At 39.4% G+C, this 21647-nt stretch overlaps 1 protein-coding gene across 5 annotated transcripts in view; it reads right to left on the reverse strand.

Moving 5' to 3' along the window:
* LARS2 (leucyl-tRNA synthetase 2, mitochondrial) overlaps positions 1-21647 on the reverse strand; it is a 201403-nt gene that overhangs the window by 136954 nt on the left and 42802 nt on the right. For 4 of the 5 annotated variants that reach the window (XR_004538050.1, XM_033930317.1, XM_033930318.1 and 1 more), the window contains exon 7: positions 20712-20855. The exons of the other annotated variant lie outside the window; for it this stretch is intronic. Coding sequence is in view for 3 of the 4 variants with exons in the window: in XM_033930317.1 (XP_033786208.1) it covers positions 20712-20855 (144 nt within the window). In the remaining variant the exon portion in view is untranslated. The remainder of the gene's footprint in view (positions 1-20711; positions 20856-21647) is intronic. 5 annotated transcript variants of the gene reach the window in all.

Genomic DNA, 21647 nt, shown 5'->3' on the forward strand with positions numbered 1-21647 from the left:
GAGAAAGAGGATTGCTCTGGTTTTGAGACGGTGTCGGTCATGGAGGGTTCTTCGTCGGTTGACGAAGTGTCCTCTTCGGTACCGTGCGGGGAGTCTTCCCACAAGTCTGGGTCTCTAACATCGGGGTGTGCACGTTTGGACATTGGTGTAGAGGGCTCGGCATGGCGGGTCTTTGAGAGAGATTTGCCTGAGCGCACCGAGGCAGTACCGGGTGAGGAAGACCGATGTCGTTCCCGGGACCGGGCAGGGTCGGCAGCAGCACGGGTATGCGCTGTAGGTGTTTCAGCCAAGAGCACCGGCATGGAGGTATTAATCGGTACCAAGGGGGTCGACACCGATGGGACAGTGCGAGGCTCGGACCGGTCCTGTACCGGAAGGTGCGGTGCCAGCAACGCCGGCAACAGTCATTGGAGTTGTTGCTGCAGCTGCTCCTGTAACTGTGTTTGGAGTATGGCCGCGATGCGGTCATCCAGGGGAGGCACCGGTACCGCTTTTTTCTTCTTCGGTACCAAAGGTGCCGCTCTACGCTCCGGCGATGAGGAGGCACTCACCGAGTTGCGGGGTCGGTGCAGTGCCGGGAGGGCCGGTGTCGCAACCGTGGCTGGAGGGCGCTCGAGGGAAGTGGAAGGCTTCTTAGCCGGCTTACCTGGGCCCAACGACCCCGAGGAATGGTCCGGTGGTGTCGACGTCATCGGTGCTGACTTTTGGGGTGCCGTCGACGTCGCAGCAGGTTCCATGGCAGATCCGGTACTGAACAAAATATTTTGCTGGATCTGCCTATTTTTCAAAGTGCGCTTTTTAAGCGTAGCACAGTGGGTGCAGGTATCAGCCCGATGCTCTGGACCCAAGCACTGCAGGCACCAATTGTGCGGGTCGGTAAGAGAGATCGGGCGTGCACACCGCTGGCACTTCTTAAAGCCCGGTTGAGGGGGCATGAAGGGAAACACGGCCTCCGCAAAATCAAAACTGGAGGCCTGTATGGTGACAACAGGCCCCGCCGGGGCCGGCTCGAAAAAATAATGAAAACTCGACGAGTTTTTTTTTTGAAAAGAAAATTAAAGGAATCCAAAGGGAAAAAAAGAAGAAAATCGAAAAAATACGCGAGCGGGAAAGCAAACTAAATAATTTCAACAGCCGTTGAAACACATGCGACTTCTTCGCTCCGTGGAAACGAAGAAACTGGGGACCACGCACTCCTCCGTTGGGCGGGAAGGCACTCGCGCATGCGCGGTGCGGCCAACTAGAACTTTCTAGTAAAAAGTGTCCATACCGGGGCTCCGTCGGCGACGTCACCCATACGTTAAGAATATGCTGCCTGCTTGTCCTGGGATAAAAAATTATAGCCCTCATTGTGTTGATGTACTTCAGTGAGGGAATAGTAAGGAGGTTGTGACCTGTGGATCGTAAAGTCCTAGTTTGATTGTAAGGGATAACTAAATTGCTAATGAATTCAGGTTGGTTGTTTGCTCTGGTTTTATAGGTAAGTAGTAGAATTTTGTGTTCTATTGGAAGCCAATGAGCTTTCTGTAAAAGAGGAGTGATCTTAAGACTTCAGAAAACAAAGCACAGAGCTCCTCTGTGGAAGCTGTTCTAGATCAGTGTTTTTCAACCTTTTTACACCCGTGGACCGGCAGAAATAAAAGAATTATTTTTTGGACCAGCAAACTACTAAGACTGAAATAAAAAAAACACATTTCCACCCCGTCTCCGCAAGCTCGGTCCCCACAAACCATCTGATCCCATCCGCACAAGCCTCAGTTATGATTTTATATTGAACGTATTTTATTAAAGTATAAAAATAAACAATATTCTGTACAATTGTCATTTTATAAATATACAGAGCAAGGACCAACAAAACCCCTGTCTCTCCTCCCCTTCACATATATCCCCTCTACTATCAAGAAAACTGAACAAGCCAAGTTATTACAGAATGCTACACAGAAATATCATGCTAACAGAATACTGCAGTCACACATGACAGGAATAGTGTTAGGGGAGTGACCCCTGGTCAGAGAGAGCCTTAAGCCAACTCGAAGCTAAAGACGCACTGCCTGGGCTTTGCAGTCCCCAGTTATGTCTCTAGCAGGATATATATTTCAAATCTGATATATTCTAATGGCAAAATAGAAATAAAATTATTTTTTTCTACCTTTTGTGGTCTCTGCTTTCATCTTCTTTTCACTCTTTTCTTTCCAGCGTCTGCCCTGTCTCTTCAATCCAGCATCTGCCTGTTCTATCCACTGTCTGCCCTCTCCCCCTTCCATATGTATCTGACTTCTTTCTATGCCCCTCTCCATTCAGCCTGTGCCTCCTCTCTCCTTTTTACATCATTCATTCCAGCTTCACTTCTTTCTTCATTTTTATCTCTCCTACACCAGATCTAGCATCTTTATCCCTCTCTCATATTTCTGCTGACCCCCTTTCCAGCATCAATCTCTCTCTATTTTCTCATTCCTCTTTCTCTCCCCTTTCCCTCATCTGATCTCTCCATTCCACCCTGACCCCTGACCCCCTTCCCCTTCTGTAATCTCCCTGCCAGCTGTTTCCTTCCTTTTTCCCTTCTCCCTTCCCTCCTCCCCCCTATCCAACATTAACTCTCTTCCCATCCCTTTCCCTCCTCCCCTCCCAGTAGCATCTCTCCTTCTGTGAGCTTCTTCCAGGTCCAATAGCAGCTCTCCCTTTATCCAGAAGCTTCCCAGCCTCCAACAGTGGCTTCCTCTCCTTCCAGCAACTCTCAGTACTTGCCTGCAGCAGTGATTTCCTTAGGCAGCCTTGGGTCCATTGCCACCTCCCAGGAAAGGGGAAGTTGCTGAAGTGAATCACTGCCCTGGTAAGTACGAGAGCTGCTGGGAGGGAAGACAGCCCCTGTCGAAGGCTCCCCATGATCTTGCTCTTGTGCGCCCTGCACATTCGAGGCCCCCCCCCCACGCCGGCAAAAACAGCATTGCACCGCAGGCCCTGCCGCCCAAGATGAGTCGGAAGCCCCTACCCGCCGCAACCTGCACGTGGACAGAATCTCAGCACAGACGCTGCTGATGGCCCAAATCGACACACTGACACCCCCCCCCCCGCGCACGCTGACCATCTCCCTTCTACCTGCACTTTCCCCACGGCCCTCTTCGGCGACTCGGCAGGGGCAGCGATCAAGACAGGCTGCTGACGTCGGGACCTTCCCTCTCTGAGTCCCGTCTATTTTGTTTCAACTTCCTGTTTCCACATAGGCGAGACTCACAGAGGGAATGCCTGACGTCGGCAGCCTGTCTTGATCGCCCGAGGCTGGGAGGAATAGCAGATTTCCGCCAACACCACCAGGGCAGGAAATTTAATGGCGTCGATCTTGCCGGCCCTGTGCGGACCGGCAGGAATTTTCTGCGGACCGGCGGTTGAAGAACAGTGTTCTAGATGATAGTGGGAGATAGATGAAAAGTAATGAGACCATAAAATAGATCTTTATTTGAACTAACAAAGCCTCTCAGTGAATCAGAGACCATTTAGATTCAGCAGTATGGAGAGCGCTAGCTTCTGACACAAATACAAAGAGATAAGATTGCAATAAACAGGCTCTGTTGCCCTCTTGCAGCCACTTTCCTAAAATAACTAGAATCTGTAGCTAATAATTCTTAATAAAGTCAGATACAAGTAGAAGGGAACACTTAGTTTTGATAAATCTTGAGTCCAGAAATTCTATCTTTAGGATGAAAAAAGGTTCAGAACACAGGCTGGTGGGTTCCCTCTTGCCTACATAAGAATTGTCATACTGGTACTGACCGGAAGTCCATCAAGCTCAGTATCCTGTTTCCAACAGTGGCCAACCCAGGTCCCAAGTATCCAGCTAGATCCCGAGTAGTAAAACAGATTTTATGCTTCTTATCCTAGGAATAAGCAGTGGATTTCCCCAAGCCTTCTCAAGAATGGCCTAGGAACTTCACTTTTAGGAAATTATCCAAATCTTTTTTAAACCCCGAAAAATTTCACCACATTCTCCAGCAATGAATTCCAGAGTTTAATTACACGTTGTGTGAAGAAATATTTTCTCTGGCTTGTTTTAAATCTACTACTTAGTAGCTAGATTTAAATCTACTACTTAGTAGCTAGATTTAAAACAAACCAGAGAAAATATTTCTTCACACAACGTGTAATTAAACACTGACCACTAGTGTAATAAACCTCTGAATGAGTGAATACAACAGAGACAGGGAATTTGTACCCTTACACTGCTGATATGAGGACTAAATAAAGGCTAGAGATGGTAGATCCAAGGAGGCCCATGGAGCGATAGGTTGATTTTATGAGGTTATTGAAATAGGAATTACATTGGGGGCATCATTGGGTAGGGTTTGCAAAACTAGGAGGGCTAGACTATACAGAGCAGCATCTTAGGGGTATCAATGGGCAGAGCTTGAAACCCAAAGAGAGTACAAGTAATAGATAACGGGCCAATCCCGCTACAACTTGTCTCTGCCCTTCTTTATATTTAGAAAAGACTTAGCTTTAGTTTATTGTGTTTAATATACCCCTTCTGTTAATAAAAATGAAAATAAGGAAAACAGGTGGTGTCGTTATGAGACTTTCTGTCGGACACTCCTCCTGTCTCTCGTCTCTCATTGTCAGGCTATGTTTTCATATCCTATTATGGGGAAGAGGCATCCTAAGCAGCTCCCAATAAGCCAAAATTAGTGCCAGCACTTCAGCAGATGACCCTTGAAAAGTTTCAGGTATCCAATAGATTCCAAGTCATTTCTACTTCTGACCTGTCTAGGCTGTTGAGCTTGGGCAGCAGAGATGGTAGGGTGTAACTCAGACCTGAGTAATGGACCACTTCAACCAAGAAGTGCTACCTTGGATGCAGGACAACATTCAGTTGTGGTGTCTACCCTGAGGGAGGGTGCTACTCCTAAGCAAGTGGTTGGACCCCTCCCCTCCACCCAAGAAGTCATTCTCTGAAAGCAGTGCAGCCTGAGTTGTGGCTCAAGAGCCTTCCAGAGAATGGCTAAAGGATTCAGAAACACTTGTGGCCACAACCCTAAAGGTACTGTGGGATATTATGCATGACTTGAACTCTTCTTGAAATTTTTGGTTAAAGAACATGAGGATAAAAGAGTTAGTTCTCAGATAATTGTGAAACATTCACAAGAGCTGATTACTGTTGGTACTAAAGTTGATTCCATGGAAAGGAAGTTTAAATAATTTCATTAGATAAACAAGCTCCACTTAGAGACAATCTCTTTTTACAGAGAAAAGTTAAATATATGTAGAACATAGTTAGATGCAATAACTTCCACCTTTTAAACTTTCCCATGTCACCTTTGGTGGCACCTATAGATATGGTTAAGAAATATTATATGGATATCCTTAAAATTTCTTCAAAATCCTTACTACCTATAGTGTAAGCTTATTATTTAACATTAAGGGGAATAGAGGCTTTAGAAGATGGTCACCAATTAGGTCAGCCTGGTTTTGATCCTACAGGATTTTTGGACTCTTCATTAGAGATGATACAAAGAAACAATGATTGCAATATTAGCATTAGAGATGGACCGCAACAATATATTAATCTTTATGTCAGACACATTAATGATCTGTTGGATTAAAAAGTGCAGCTTTTCCCAGATATTTCTAAATTATCACATAAAAGATGCTGAGAGCTTTTGGCTCTTTGCCCCAGAGTTTTTGCTCTAGGGGTACGTTGTTTGTTTTATTTTTAAAAGTACCTTGTTTATGTGCAGGTTTTTTTGCAAGTTAAATAAATATCCGAAGCAAGGGACAACATCCTAATATTGTTATCATCATCAGACAAATAACTGTCATCTCATTGTCAAAGAACTAATGAGATCATAGAGAATTTTTAATGGTGGTCTCATCTTTGAAAGAAAGAATTTGTATTTTTGGAAGATAGTTTGTTGTGAAGTTGTTGCCCTGTCTCTGTACTTCTATGTTTGTTTTTTTTATGTATGTTATTTGTACTCCACTTAGGTTTAAGTAGATTAGAAATGTTAAAAATAAATAAATAAAATTAGGCCTTATGGTCACAGTGTGGCACAACTGGATTAGAAGAAAATAAATTACCACCACCATGAAGATGGTGGTGTTAAAACACAGATTCATGAAGAATAAGTTTCACCCTCAGGCTGCAACCGAGGTAACACATCACAAAACCCAGAACAAGAGTGAAGCACTCCAGAGGTTATACCGGCACTGTTTACGAGTACAGCAGACCCTCAATATTCCAGGAGTTAGGGGCAAAGCCGGCCTGCGAATATTGAAATATCGTGGATAACTTTCAGGACTGGTTCTGACCCACCCCCATGTCCTGGACCTTCCCCAAACCTTACCTGGTGGTCTAGCAGCGACGCGGGGCAGGAGCGATCTTCCTACGCTCCTGCCCCGTGCAGAGCCATTATCAAAATGACTGCCATGAGTTCCCATTGTAGTCTCGAGACTACAACGGAGACTCACAAAGACTTGTGTTCTACTTCATGCTCGGATTTGCTGCTGTCTCAAGGTACCTCACTATGATTCAGAACCCCAAGCCTACCCTATTGCAGGTAAGTACAAACCTACAACATTCTTTCCTCTTTGAATATCCAATCTGTATGAGAAGATTTTTTTTTTTTTGGTTACTGTAATTTAACCATCTAATCTGAATTTTTCTCAGTGGGATAAAAGCCAAATGGCCCATCCAGTCTGCCCGTCCCCAACATCCACTATCTCCTCCTCTCTCTAAGACATCCCACGTGCCTGTCCCACGCTTTCTTGAATTCAGACACAGTCTTTGTCTCCACCACCTCTGTCGGGAGACTATTCCATGCATCTACCACCCTTTCTGTAAAAAAATATTTCTCAGATTACTCTTGAGCCTATCACCTCTTAACTTCATCCTATGCCCTCTCATTCTGGAGCTTCCTTTCAAATGAAAGCGACTCACCTTATGTGCATTTATGCCACGTAGGTATTTAATTGTCTCTATCATATCTCCCCTCTCCCACCTTTCCTTGAAAGTATACATATTGAGATCTTTTAAATCTGTCTCCATACATCTTATGAAGATCATTTTAGCAGCTTTCCTCTGGACCAACTCCATCCTGTTTATATCTTTTTGAAGATGCGGTCTCCAGAATTGTACACAATATTCTAAATGAGGTCTCATAATCTTATACAGGGGCATCAATACTTCCTTTTTCCTACTGGCCATATCTCCCCCTATGTATCCTAGAATCCTTCTAGCTTTTGCCATCGCATTTTCAACCTGTTTGACCATCTTAAGATCATCACATACTATCACAATCAAGTCCCACTCTTCTTTCATACACAAAAGCTCTTCACCTCCTAAAATATATTGTTCCCTTGGGGTTTGCAGCTGAAATGCATGTCCTTGCATTTCAGACCATTCTTCAAACTTTGATAGGTTCTTTCTCATGTTATTCACACCATAAGGGTGTCTACTCTATTGCAGATTTTGATATCATCCGTAAAAAGACAAATCTTACCTGAAAACCCTTTAGCATTATCGCTTAGAAAAATATTAAAAAGAACAGGCCCAAGAACCTTCTATACAGTGACTTAGAAGATATGTCAATGGTGGCTGCCAAGGAACCTATGATATTTCAGCTCAACATGACAGGCAATGGAAGCTCAAAGAGTTTTCTTCCATTAATGTGAAAAAGGAAAGGTTTAATATATCTAACCCAATTTGCAGGAGCGAAGAGACACAGAAATGTACCCTGTGCAGCACACACCCAGCACTCCTGCCCCACCCACTGTGGTATAGCTGAGCAAAGGAGGCTAATAAACAGAGTGAAATTTTGCATCTCTGCCTCCATTGTACCCTTTGCAGTTGCAATGACTTCACATAGCTAGCTACGGTCCTGCTGGTCTGTTGTTAGGTTATAATTAACCAATACAATGTATTGTCCCAAGCCTGTTTGAAAATTATAAACTAACTAGTGTTTAAGCCCGTTACATTAACGGGTGCTAGAAAGCAGCCCCCTTTCACTCTCCCCCTCCAGTTCCCCCCTGACTGTCTCTCAGTGGCCCTTCCCCCCCCAAGCAAAGCTGTCTGCCTCCCAGCACACCCATCCCCCAAAACAGCCCCTTTTCCCTCTCCCCCTCCAGTCCTCCCTGACTGTCTCTCTGTGGCCCCCCTTTTGTCTCCCCCGTCTCCCCCCAAGCAAAGCTGTCTACATCCCAGCACACCCCTCCCCCAAAGCAGCACCCTTTCTCTTTCCCCCTCCAGTCCTCCCTGACTGTCTCTCCGTGGCCCCTCTTCTGTCTTCCCCTCCCTAAACAAAGCTGTCTGCCTCTCAGCATACCCCTCCCCACCGAAGCAGCCCCCCTTTCCCCTCCTGTAAGAAATTTTACCTGCATGGGAAACCTGTAGCACCGGCACAACACCCTCCAGCCGTTCCTCTGAGCTCAAACTCCTTCTCACACCGCTCGCCTACACACTTGAAGATGCCGCGTGCGGTCTGGCCAGCTCCCTTAATCCCTTGCTGCCCCCCCTCCAGCGGCCGCAGCACTCTAAACATGCTGCTTCGCGGCCTTCTACTGCCCTGATTTGCTCTGCCGTGTTCCTGATGACATCATCAGAGACGTGGCAGTGCAAATCAGGGCAGTAGAAGGCCGCAAAGCAGCATGTTTAGAGTGCTGCGTCCGCTGCTGGAGTCAGGTTTGTCGGGACCGCAGGAAGGGAAGGGGGGGGGTGGCGGCGGCGGCAAGGGACTAAGGGAGCCGGCCAGACCGCGAGAAGGGAAGGTCGGATGGGAGGGTCAGATCGCGGTGGGAGGCTCAACGGGGGTTCGGGTATGCCGGGGAGGGGGGTGGCCGAAGACAACGACAAACTGAAAAGAACCCTAAGCGCGCATGCGCACTCCTGCTAGCCACAGACCTACTGATCAGAGATCACGGAAGCACGCAAGTAGGAGTGCGCATGCGCGGCTAGGGTTTTATTATATAGGATAATAGATTCTGAAAAGATGGAACAACCTAAGGAATACTCAAAACTGCTTTACAGTTAATGAGGTTAAATACACTGTTGAGAGTCATAGAAAAATTCAAACCATAAATCTGTAAAGGTTTCAAGGCACCAGAACCGAGTAACCATGGTAACAGGGTAGTTCTGCTAAAAAACCTCAATATGAATATGGTAATTTGAATAGTAATTATACCATAACTTAGGTCAAAGTAGTTTTACAACAATTTCTATCAAAAACAATGCAACTAATCAGGTTTTCCTAGTGTTTCTCAAAAAAATAGCGAGGTCAAGTATTAAGTGTGCTGATGATGCCAATTGTTCGGTGATGCCAATTATCACTTGTAAGGAATACAGTGCTCCCCTGATATTTGCAGGGGTTCTGTTCCAGGAACCCCCGCGAATATCGAAAAACTGCGAATACGGTTTTTCGCTTGGGGAGGCAGGATAGGGCAGCTGGAGCACCGGCGAGTGAAGGAACTCACTCGCGGTATGCTCAGACCGCCTCTTCCTGTACTAAAGTCGGGCTACACCAATCAGGAGCTGCTTTGACACGCAGCTTCTGATTGCTGTAGCCCGATTTTAGTACAGGAAGAGGCGGTCTGAGAATACTGCGAATGACTGAAACCCCGAACCACGAATTTGCGGGGGAACACTGTATACAGGAAGTCACGCAAGCTTCCACTGGACCAGTCGTTTATTTTTGTCGCCAAAAGCTGAGACCACTTTTAGAAAATGGCTGTGCGTTTTTTAAGAATCCACCGGAGGGCCCATTTGCATGTCATTGTCGGAGACTGCTAGAAAGCTTGCTATTGACAGAGATAATCTGTTTTAATAATCTGCCGCTAAAATATGTAGAGACTAAACTGTTAACATTTTGAGAATCTGGTCTTAGTGGTTAGAACAGTGGTTTACCTGAAGTATGTGACACCTGGGGCTGATCATTGTTTAACACCCCCATATAAAAAGGGATTGGAGGAGCACCCCCAGAATGGATCACACCCTCCCCTCCCCTTGGTATGCCACTGCCTGAGGAAGGGGATTTTGGTCTGCAAAAGTTAGTAAAATATGTATTAAAATTAGTCCAATAAAAAGATTACCTTATTTTCATTTCATTTTCTGTTTCTAAATGTTTATCAGTATAGCTACAATATTACTTTATTCTAAAGCAACAAAAAATATTTTCTCTACCTTTTGTTATCTCTGGTTTCTGCTTTCCTCATTTTCACTCTCCAGTCCATCCAGTGTCCACCCTCTTTCTCTGTTCCTTCCATTTTTCTCAGTCTCCACTATTTCCCCCATGCTCTGGCATCTCTCCCTTCACCTTTTCTTTCCTCTTTCCCACCCCAACTCACCCCATAATGATGGGCCTTCCCCTCCCCGGTGCATCATGTGATGCACGGGGAGGGGCCAAAGGCCTTGGTTGGTTCAGTTGCCTAGGGCCCCTCCCAAGGGAAAGATGCACTTTGCATGGTGTTTTAGCTAATTTGTATGGCCAGATCGGAAAATGGGCGATCAAGGGGAAAAACACGTGGTGGGCCGTTTTGAGTATTGGGTCAGTAAAAGCGATCATCATTAAAGCTGTGAAAACAGGTGTAACGACGATCGTTGATTTTAGTGCATCTAGCAAACTTATTCACTAGAAACTTGTATTAAGCTCATTAACAAGTGATAAATGCAAAATCTACCCTGTGTTTGTGAGATTCTAGCCAGGAACCAATGATTACATGAAAATCATGTAATTTCTTTTGTGACGCAAAACACAGGGGAAACAAATCCACAAAGGATAGAACAATGGAAACAAGTGGAATTGTCCAATAAAAAGGTGCACCAAATAAAGATGTCTTTCAACTCATCTGGACAATCAGGTTATTCTTTATTCTTCCAAAAATACTCGACCCGACATGTACATGTTTCGGCCCTACGGCCTGCGTCAGGAGTCTATAGATAATGTATAAAATTATATATATGCATATAGAGCCATATGTACACTACAAAGAACATAATATATGCTAATAAGAATAACAAATACATACATTTTAAGAATATATTAAAAATATTATAAATATATTAAAAAGACAGAAACAACAACACTTTGCATATAAAAATCTCATAAAGCCATGCAAACAACAATATATTAAATACAAAAGTATAACCAACTAATATCGTATAAAATTGTTCAAATTAATATCAAATAAATCATAATAATAATTAAAATTAAATATAATCTAGATATCACAATAAAATGATTTAAACATCCTATATATTAATGGATCAAAAGTTAATGATAAAGTATAATCCCAAGGAAATTAATAACGTATAATCAATACAAATCAAAATATTGTATACTCATGCAGTAGAGAAATATATATTTATATATTGTTACTAAAGAAATTAATAATAACAAAAATTAAAATTCACAATAAGACAATTAGACAATTCAACCATTTCATATATTAATAAATTAAAAAAATTTTTATTAATCAACTAATTAAAAAATAATAACTAATTAAGTTAATATAACAATACTGATTAAGTAATTAAAAAGATAATAAATAATTAGAAAGATAATTAATCAATGTATTATCCCAAGGAGATTAAAGATAAAAATAAAATGTATCATAAACATATTTGACAAAAAACAATAGTCACAAAAGATTAAAATATTATTTAAAGTATTATTAAAATATATTTTATTTTATAAAATCATTGAACCAATGTCCCACAGACTACTTAGAGATAATCAATATAAAAATGAACAACTAGACATAGCAATAGTCAATATTAAAATAAAATGTTAATAACCCAAACATACTCAGTGAAATAAATAAAGGTATGAGAACACTGCAGTACCTTAAAGATCTTTGGATGTAAATAACCTCTAGTATGGACCACTCTAGCAACCTGTATTAATCTAAAATGGAAATAGTACATCTATTAAAAAATAGTACATCTATTAAAGAATAGTACATCTTTTGAAAAATATGTGACAAAAAGTAAAATATAAAGCTGAAGTATCCCAAAACAGCAGACATTAAAAATTAAAACTAAAGACCAAAAGAGAATAGTTGTCAAAACTCAGTCGTTAAAATACTTGCACAAAGAAAAGGACGTCAAAACGCAGTTGTTAAAAAACTGGCACAAAGAGTCAAAAGGTAAAAATGTTAAAACTGCTCGATAAACTAATCAAGGCTAAAAAGCAAACTCAGGACAAGGACGGTTGCAGACACGCTGTCGCTCAAGTACTGGCACCAAAAGTAAGGCTATAAAACCACAACCCAATAAACTAAATGAAAACAAGAATTAAAGTAAAAATAAAAATAAAAATAGCCCTTACCAGAACGCCGTCGTGTAGATGCTGGCTGTGAAAGAAAAATTGTAAAGTGACCAGGTCGCAAAAACGCTGTAAATAGAAAAACGGAGGAAAACGTGATGACGTGAAAAACGTGATGACGTCATCCGTATCTGTAAAGGGAACAAAAGAAAAGCCCTATGGACAAAAAGAAAGCCAAAAACTTCTCAAAAAACAGGAGAAACTATAAAAAAGACATAAAAATGTAAAAGAAACATGAAAAAGAGGACAAATAACAAAGAAAAATGTGTATATAAAAAGGTGTAATATAAAAATATAAACAACGGAGAATAAAAATGAAAAATAATTGAAAAATAATAATAATAATAAATGAAAAATAATAATATAAAAAAATACTTTGTCAATAAAGAAAAAAGAATTAAAAAAGGAAAAATGGAAAAAAAAAAAAAAAAAAAAAAAAAAAATAAAGATAAAATAGGGCTCACAGACAAGCTTTTAAGTCTAAATCTATATTAAGGCCATGTGGACTGATGGTATTGTAATTGTGTATAAAGCGTTGTTCCTCCTTTATAAGGAAATTATCAGAATTGCCACCTCTCCACCTGGTCTTAACAACTTTCAAAACAAAAAACTTTAAATCCGCAATGCAGTGTCCTTTATCATACCAATGTTCAACTATCGGAGCAGATGGTACATTTCTACTGATACAGCTTCTATGTTCTATTAATCTAGTTTTAATCATCCGTTTTGTTTTACCAATATACCATTTATCACAAGGACAAATGATGGCGTAAATCACTTGAGATGTCTGACAGTCACTATATTCTTTCAGATTTATTTTAGCTCTAGTCACTGGATGTTCATAACTAGTCACCGTCATACTATGCTTACATATAGAACAATGTCCGCAAGGTATGTGTCCCACAGGATCATTGCTGATAACTGGGGATTCTGGTAGAGCAGAAGGCACTAAGATGTCTCTTAGATTCCTATTTCTTGAATATGCTATTATTGGTTTAACATTTTCGAAACAAGCATGTGGTTGTAGAATGTGCCAATTTTTTCTAATGATATTCTGTATATCACTAGAAAGATATGAAAATCTCAGAGTACACACTAGTTCAGGTTTTGATCTGACTGTAACTTGATGTAATAAGTCATCTCTATGTTTTGTTAGTGCTTTTTGGTAACATTCATCAACACATTCTTTTGGATATCCCCTGGCTATAAAATTATATCGCATAGCCGGAGCCTGTTTTTCAAATTCTTCAATATCTGTACACAATCTGCGTAACCTTAAAAATTGTGAAAAAGGAAGATTCTTCTTAAGACTCCTGTTGTGAAAACTTGTAAAATGCAGATAGGAATTTCTATCAGTATCTTTTCTAAAAATGGTAGTTTTTAAACCATAAGCCGTTTTAAAAATTCTCATATCCAAAAAAGAAATGGATTCGCTGTTATGTTCAATCTTAAATTTCAGATTTTCATCACACGTGTTTAACCATTGGTGAAAAAGGTTGAGTTCTTCATTTGTTCCCCTCCACAATATGAAAATATCATCGATGTATCTTTTATACATCACCACATTGTTTTGAAAAGGATGTGTTTGTAAAAAGATATCCTCAAAATTCGCAACATAGAGATTTGCAATGTCCGGAGCCATGGATGAGCCCATGGCTGTACCTTTAATCTGCTGAAAAAATTGTCCTTGAAAACAGAAATAATTATTTGTTAATGCTATGCTTGCTAGTGTGAGTACAAAATGATTAGGTATTCTTTTGTGTGTTTCTCTTTTTCTAAGTGTTCTTTCAATGATTTCTAATGCAGACAGTTGTGGAATGTTTGTATATAATGATTCGATATCCATAGTAACCAATATAATATCATTCAACAAACCTTCATATTCATCAATAATATTGATCATATGTGAAGAATCTCTAATGTATGATGTAATGCCTGGAATAAATGGTCTTAGAAAAAAATCTACAAATTTTGACAAAGGTTCTAAGATGGAACCATTTCCAGAAATAATAGGACGACCTGGAGGATTAGTGTTAGATTTGTGTATCTTCGGTAACATATAGATGGTAGGGATAGTAGGATAATCAACAGTCAGAAAAGCACTCTCTTTCATAGTTATGAACCCTGCTTCTTTTGCTATCTTGACTAGAGAATCAATCTCCGTTTTAAGTTGTTCGGTAGGATCAATTTGTAAAGGTGCATAGTATATTTGATCAAAGATTTGTCTCTCTACCTCAGAAATATATAGCAAACGATCCATTATGACAATACCGCCACCTTTATCAGCAGGTTTTATGACAATGTCGGTGTTCTCCTTTAGTTCTTTAATAGCAGATTGCTCTGTTTTTGAAAGGTTGAAGAACATTTTCTTTTTGTGCTCTTTTTCTAAAATGGCAATATCATGAGTAACACATGATTGGAAAGCTTCAATAAGTGGGTCTATAGGGCCCGGAGGAAACCAATTCGATACAGGTTTAAGAACCGACATATCTGTATAAGATGGACTATTTGAAAAAAAGTGCATAATCTGAAGTTTTCTTTGAAATCTAAAAAGATCAATTTTAGTTTGAAATGAATCATATGGACTTAATGGGACAAAGGATAAACCTTTCCGTAGAACATCTGTTTGAACTTGAGATAGACTAAATTTAGAAATATTAAATATGGGAATTTCTTCTCTCTGATTTTGATTTTGAGATGGCATGATTTGAGAATTATTTAATAACTTACACTGCCTCTGCAGAGGAAGAAGCAGAGGCAGTGTAAGTTATTAAATAATTCTCAAATCATGCCATCTCAAAATCAAAATCAGAGAGAAGAAATTCCCATATTTAATATTTCTAAATTTAGTCTATCTCAAGTTCAAACAGATGTTCTACGGAAAGGTTTATCCTTTGTCCCATTAAGTCCATATGATTCATTTCAAACTAAAATTGATCTTTTTAGATTTCAAAGAAAACTTCAGATTATGCACTTTTTTTCAAATAGTCCATCTTATACAGATATGTCGGTTCTTAAACCTGTATCGAATTGGTTTCCTCCGGGCCCTATAGACCCACTTATTGAAGCTTTCCAATCATGTGTTACTCATGATATTGCCATTTTAGAAAAAGAGCACAAAAAGAAAATGTTCTTCAACCTTTCAAAAACAGAGCAATCTGCTATTAAAGAACTAAAGGAGAACACCGACATTGTCATAAAACCTGCTGATAAAGGTGGCGGTATTGTCATAATGGATCGTTTGCTATATATTTCTGAGGTAGAGAGACAAATCTTTGATCAAATATACTATGCACCTTTACAAATTGATCCTACCGAACAACTTAAAACGGAGATTGATTCTCTAGTCAAGATAGCAAAAGAAGCAGGGTTCATAACTATGAAAGAGAGTGCTTTTCTGACTGTTGATTATCCTACTATCCCTACCATCTATATGTTACCGAAGATACACAAATCTAACACTAATCCTCCAGGTCGTCCTATTATTTCTGGAAATGGTTCCATCTTAGAACCTTTGTCAAAATTTGTAGATTTTTTTCTAAGACCATTTATTCCAGGCATTACATCATACATTAGAGATTCTTCACATATGATCAATATTATTGATGAATATGAAGGTTTGTTGAATGATATTATATTGGTTACTATGGATATCGAATCATTATATACAAACATTCCACAACTGTCTGCATTAGAAATCATTGAAAGAACACTTAGAAAAAGAGAAACACACAAAAGAATACCTAATCATTTTGTACTCACACTAGCAAGCATAGCATTAACAAATAATTATTTCTGTTTTCAAGGACAATTTTTTCAGCAGATTAAAGGTACAGCCATGGGCTCATCCATGGCTCCGGACATTGCAAATCTCTATGTTGCGAATTTTGAGGATATCTTTTTACAAACACATCCTTTTCAAAACAATGTGGTGATGTATAAAAGATACATCGATGATATTTTCATATTGTGGAGGGGAACAAATGAAGAACTCAACCTTTTTCACCAATGGTTAAACACGTGTGATGAAAATCTGAAATTTAAGATTGAACATAACAGCGAATCCATTTCTTTTTTGGATATGAGAATTTTTAAAACGGCTTATGGTTTAAAAACTACCATTTTTAGAAAAGATACTGATAGAAATTCCTATCTGCATTTTACAAGTTTTCACAACAGGAGTCTTAAGAAGAATCTTCCTTTTTCACAATTTTTAAGGTTACGCAGATTGTGTACAGATATTGAAGAATTTGAAAAACAGGCTCCGGCTATGCGATATAATTTTATAGCCAGGGGATATCCAAAAGAATGTGTTGATGAATGTTACCAAAAAGCACTAACAAAACATAGAGATGACTTATTACATCAAGTTACAGTCAGATCAAAACCTGAACTAGTGTGTACTCTGAGATTTTCATATCTTTCTAGTGATATACAGAATATCATTAGAAAAAATTGGCACATTCTACAACCACATGCTTGTTTCGAAAATGTTAAACCAATAATAGCATATTCAAGAAATAGGAATCTAAGAGACATCTTAGTGCCTTCTGCTCTACCAGAATCCCCAGTTATCAGCAATGATCCTGTGGGACACATACCTTGCGGACATTGTTCTATATGTAAGCATAGTATGACGGTGACTAGTTATGAACATCCAGTGACTAGAGCTAAAATAAATCTGAAAGAATATAGTGACTGTCAGACATCTCAAGTGATTTACGCCATCATTTGTCCTTGTGATAAATGGTATATTGGTAAAACAAAACGGATGATTAAAACTAGATTAATAGAACATAGAAGCTGTATCAGTAGAAATGTACCATCTGCTCCGATAGTTGAACATTGGTATGATAAAGGACACTGCATTGCGGATTTAAAGTTTTTTGTTTTGAAAGTTGTTAAGACCAGGTGGAGAGGTGGCAATTCTGATAATTTCCTTATAAAGGAGGAACAACGCTTTATACACAATTACAATACCATCAGTCCACATGGCCTTAATATAGATTTAGACTTAAAAGCTTGTCTGTGAGCCCTATTTTATCTTTATTTTTTTTTTTTTTTTTTTTTTTTTCCATTTTTCCTTTTTTAATTCTTTTTTCTTTATTGACAAAGTATTTTTTTATATTATTATTTTTCATTTATTATTATTATTATTTTTCAATTATTTTTCATTTTTATTCTCCGTTGTTTATATTTTTATATTACACCTTTTTATATACACATTTTTCTTTGTTATTTGTCCTCTTTTTCATGTTTCTTTTACATTTTTATGTCTTTTTTATAGTTTCTCCTGTTTTTTGAGAAGTTTTTGGCTTTCTTTTTGTCCATAGGGCTTTTCTTTTGTTCCCTTTACAGATACGGATGACGTCATCACGTTTTTCACGTCATCACGTTTTCCTCCGTTTTTCTATTTACAGCGTTTTTGCGACCTGGTCACTTTACAATTTTTCTTTCACAGCCAGCATCTACACGACGGCGTTCTGGTAAGGGCTATTTTTATTTTTATTTTTATTTTTACTTTAATTCTTGTTTTCATTTAGTTTATTGGGTTGTGGTTTTATAGCCTTACTTTTGGTGCCAGTACTTGAGCGACAGCGTGTCTGCAACCGTCCTTGTCCTGAGTTTGCTTTTTAGCCTTGATTAGTTTATCGAGCAGTTTTAACATTTTTACCTTTTGACTCTTTGTGCCAGTTTTTTAACAACTGCGTTTTGACGTCCTTTTCTTTGTGCAAGTATTTTAACGACTGAGTTTTGACAACTATTCTCTTTTGGTCTTTAGTTTTAATTTTTAATGTCTGCTGTTTTGGGATACTTCAGCTTTATATTTTACTTTTTGTCACATATTTTTCAAAAGATGTACTATTCTTTAATAGATGTACTATTTTTTAATAGATGTACTATTTCCATTTTAGATTAATACAGGTTGCTAGAGTGGTCCATACTAGAGGTTATTTACATCCAAAGATCTTTAAGGTACTGCAGTGTTCTCATACCTTTATTTATTTCACTGAGTATGTTTGGGTTATTAACATTTTATTTTAATATTGACTATTGCTATGTCTAGTTGTTCATTTTTATATTGATTATCTCTAAGTAGTCTGTGGGACATTGGTTCAATGATTTTATAAAATAAAATATATTTTAATAATACTTTAAATAATATTTTAATCTTTTGTGACTATTGTTTTTTGTCAAATATGTTTATGATACATTTTATTTTTATCTTTAATCTCCTTGGGATAATACATTGATTAATTATCTTTCTAATTATTTATTATCTTTTTAATTACTTAATCAGTATTGTTATATTAACTTAATTAGTTATTATTTTTTAATTAGTTGATTAATAAAAATTTTTTTAATTTATTAATATATGAAATGGTTGAATTGTCTAATTGTCTTATTGTGAATTTTAATTTTTGTTATTATTAATTTCTTTAGTAACAATATATAAATATATATTTCTCTACTGCATGAGTATACAATATTTTGATTTGTATTGATTATACATTATTAATTTCCTTGGGATTATACTTTATCATTAACTTTTGATCCATTAATATATAGGATGTTTAAATCATTTTATTGTGATATCTAGATTATATTTAATTTTAATTATTATTATGATTTATTTGATATTAATTTGAACAATTTTATACGATATTAGTTGGTTATACTTTTGTATTTAATATATTGTTGTTTGCATGGCTTTATGAGATTTTTATATGCAAAGTGTTGTTGTTTCTGTCTTTTTAATATATTTATAATATTTTTAATATATTCTTAAAATGTATGTATTTGTTATTCTTATTAGCATATATTATGTTCTTTGTAGTGTACATATGGCTCTATATGCATATATATAATTTTATACATTATCTATAGACTCCTGACGCAGGCCGTAGGGCCGAAACATGTACATGTCGGGTCGAGTATTTTTGGAAGAATAAAGAATAACCTGATTGTCCAGATGAGTTGAAAGACATCTTTATTTGGTGCACCTTTTTATTGGACAATTCCACTTGTTTCCATTATTTCTTTTGTGACAACATAGCTATTATTGACTAACTGGAACCAGTGTGAAGTAATTATTGCCAAATATTTGAATGGCCACTCCAAGGGGAAATAGTGAATTTAGAAAAACCAACAATACAAAATTGCAAAAACTAGGGGACACTCAGGGCTCCTTTTACTAAGCTGAGCTAGCGTTTTTAGCGCGTGCTACTTTGTCACGCGCACTAACCCCGCGCTACGCGCCAAAAACTATCGCCAGCTCAATGGAGGCGTTAGCGTCTAGTGCATGCGACACTGCAGCGTGCAATAAAACCGCTAGCACAGCTTAGTAAAAGCAGCCCTCAGTGAAGTTACATGGAAATACCTTTAAAACAAATAGGAGAGAGGAGAGCAGAAGAATATAGGTAAGAAAGAAAAACAAAACAGAAATGGGCAGGGGCATAAGTTCAAATGCAGCTCTCCCAAACAGAGTTTTGCTAAGGCCCCCAATGGTGAGTGGGGCAACTTAACAAATAGTTAAGCTCTGGACTGCGTAGCCTGAGGATATGGTAACAGAGGTTAGCATATCTAGGTTTAAAGAGAATTTGGACAAGTTCCTGGAGGAAAAGACCATAGTCTGCTATTGAGACAGACATGGGGAAAGCCACTGCTTGCCCTGGGATCGGTAGAATGGAATGTTGCTACTATTTGGGTTTCTGCCAGGTACTTGTGACCTGGTTTGGCCACTGTTGGAGAAAGAATACTGGGCTAGTTGGACCATTGGTCTGACCAGGGCCAGTTTTAGACATGCTGGGGCTTCATGGCATCCATTCGCTCAAGTTCCCTGCAGATGCCGCTCCGGGGCCCCTCCGAAAAGGGAGAACGATTTTTTAAAGAAGAATGGGAAGGGAAGTGAGGTAGATGGACCATGATGGGGAGAAGGGATGCTCAGACCTCGAGGCCCCCTGGAGCTATGGGGCCCAGGGCAGCTGCCCTGTTTGCCCCCCCCCCCTAATGCTGGTCCTGGATCTAACTCAGTATGGGATATTCTTTCTTATGTTAAAATAAGAGAATTTGTAACAAGATGATTATCATTTCTCGTGTTCTTTTTAAAAAGGTTTTGCTCAAACACGTCTCAGTCTACTTTTCTATGGAGAAATGACCTGATTTTATTCTACCACTCACTAACTTGGCACTAATTGGTACTCATGTCTGCAGAATCAATAGGACAAGCAATCAAAAAGTAGAGAAAATTAGCCCTCCTCTAACTGTCAGAAATCATGACATCAGAAAAAGATTCTTGGTCATGCTATGGGAACCTGCAATGCCGCTGCCCGTTGCTATATCTGCCCTGTGACTTAGACAGTTTAGGAAGCTATGCCAGCACTAGTACACGTCAGCTTTGTGACTCACCTTTGCAAAAGCTGTTGTTTTTATAAACCACTGTTTCAAGTACTTTTGTTCTACTTTGGCTCCAGAACGCCAGGAACATCCCTGTTCATCCACTTGTTCATTAGCTAACACCGTCTGATCCACTGGATCCCAATTTACCAAAGCCTAATTAAAGAAGAAAAAAGGCACACATAGTACAGTGACACCTACTTGTGCTTAAATATCATCATTCACTTGATCTGCCTGGAACCTCAGGAGTCTACTGCAGCATTATACTTTTATATTAGACTAGTGTTTTAGCCCGTTACATTAACGGGTGCTAGTAGATATATATATAAAAGGTTATTTTACTGTTAGTAACGAAGTGGGACTTGTGCTAAAACTGCAAGAGCTACTGATCAAATCATTTCCTCTAAAGAGGCAATTTTAGCAGTTTTGAACCGATGGACCGTAAGCTATTCCCTATTGGATGAAGACGGAAACCCGCCAGGATGCCTGGCTGCAACTGTCCCAGTCCACCTTAAAAGCCGTTTTCACCCACCTCGGCAGCGACGACTCCCGCCCGCTTGCCCAGAGGTCGGCGCGCGCAAGCCCCCAACGGCTCCCTTCGGCTGCACTCGCGCCCCACGTCTCCAACTCCTCATCGACATGGCGGGCCCGCCGCTGCCTCCCCCCCGGCGCCGACCTCCCGCTACCAGGAATGGATCCTAGACACCATCGACTTGCTGCGCTCACGCAAGGCGCGGCCCGACCTGGAGCGCATCTGAACTTTGTCTGGCCAGAGCCGGCAAGCCCGCTGCGAGACAGAGAGATGCGTGGTAAGCGCGCATGCGCACTCTGCCGGCCACGGAACTACAGATCAGGCAACACGGTGGTAAGAGTGTGCATGCGCGCTTAGTGTTTTATTATAGTAGATGATGGGAGGCGAAGCACTGCATAATATTCACTTCAGATTCC

This window comes from Geotrypetes seraphini, chromosome 2 (genome assembly GCF_902459505.1).
Source record: "Geotrypetes seraphini chromosome 2, aGeoSer1.1, whole genome shotgun sequence".
Lineage (NCBI taxonomy): Eukaryota > Metazoa > Chordata > Amphibia > Gymnophiona > Dermophiidae > Geotrypetes > Geotrypetes seraphini.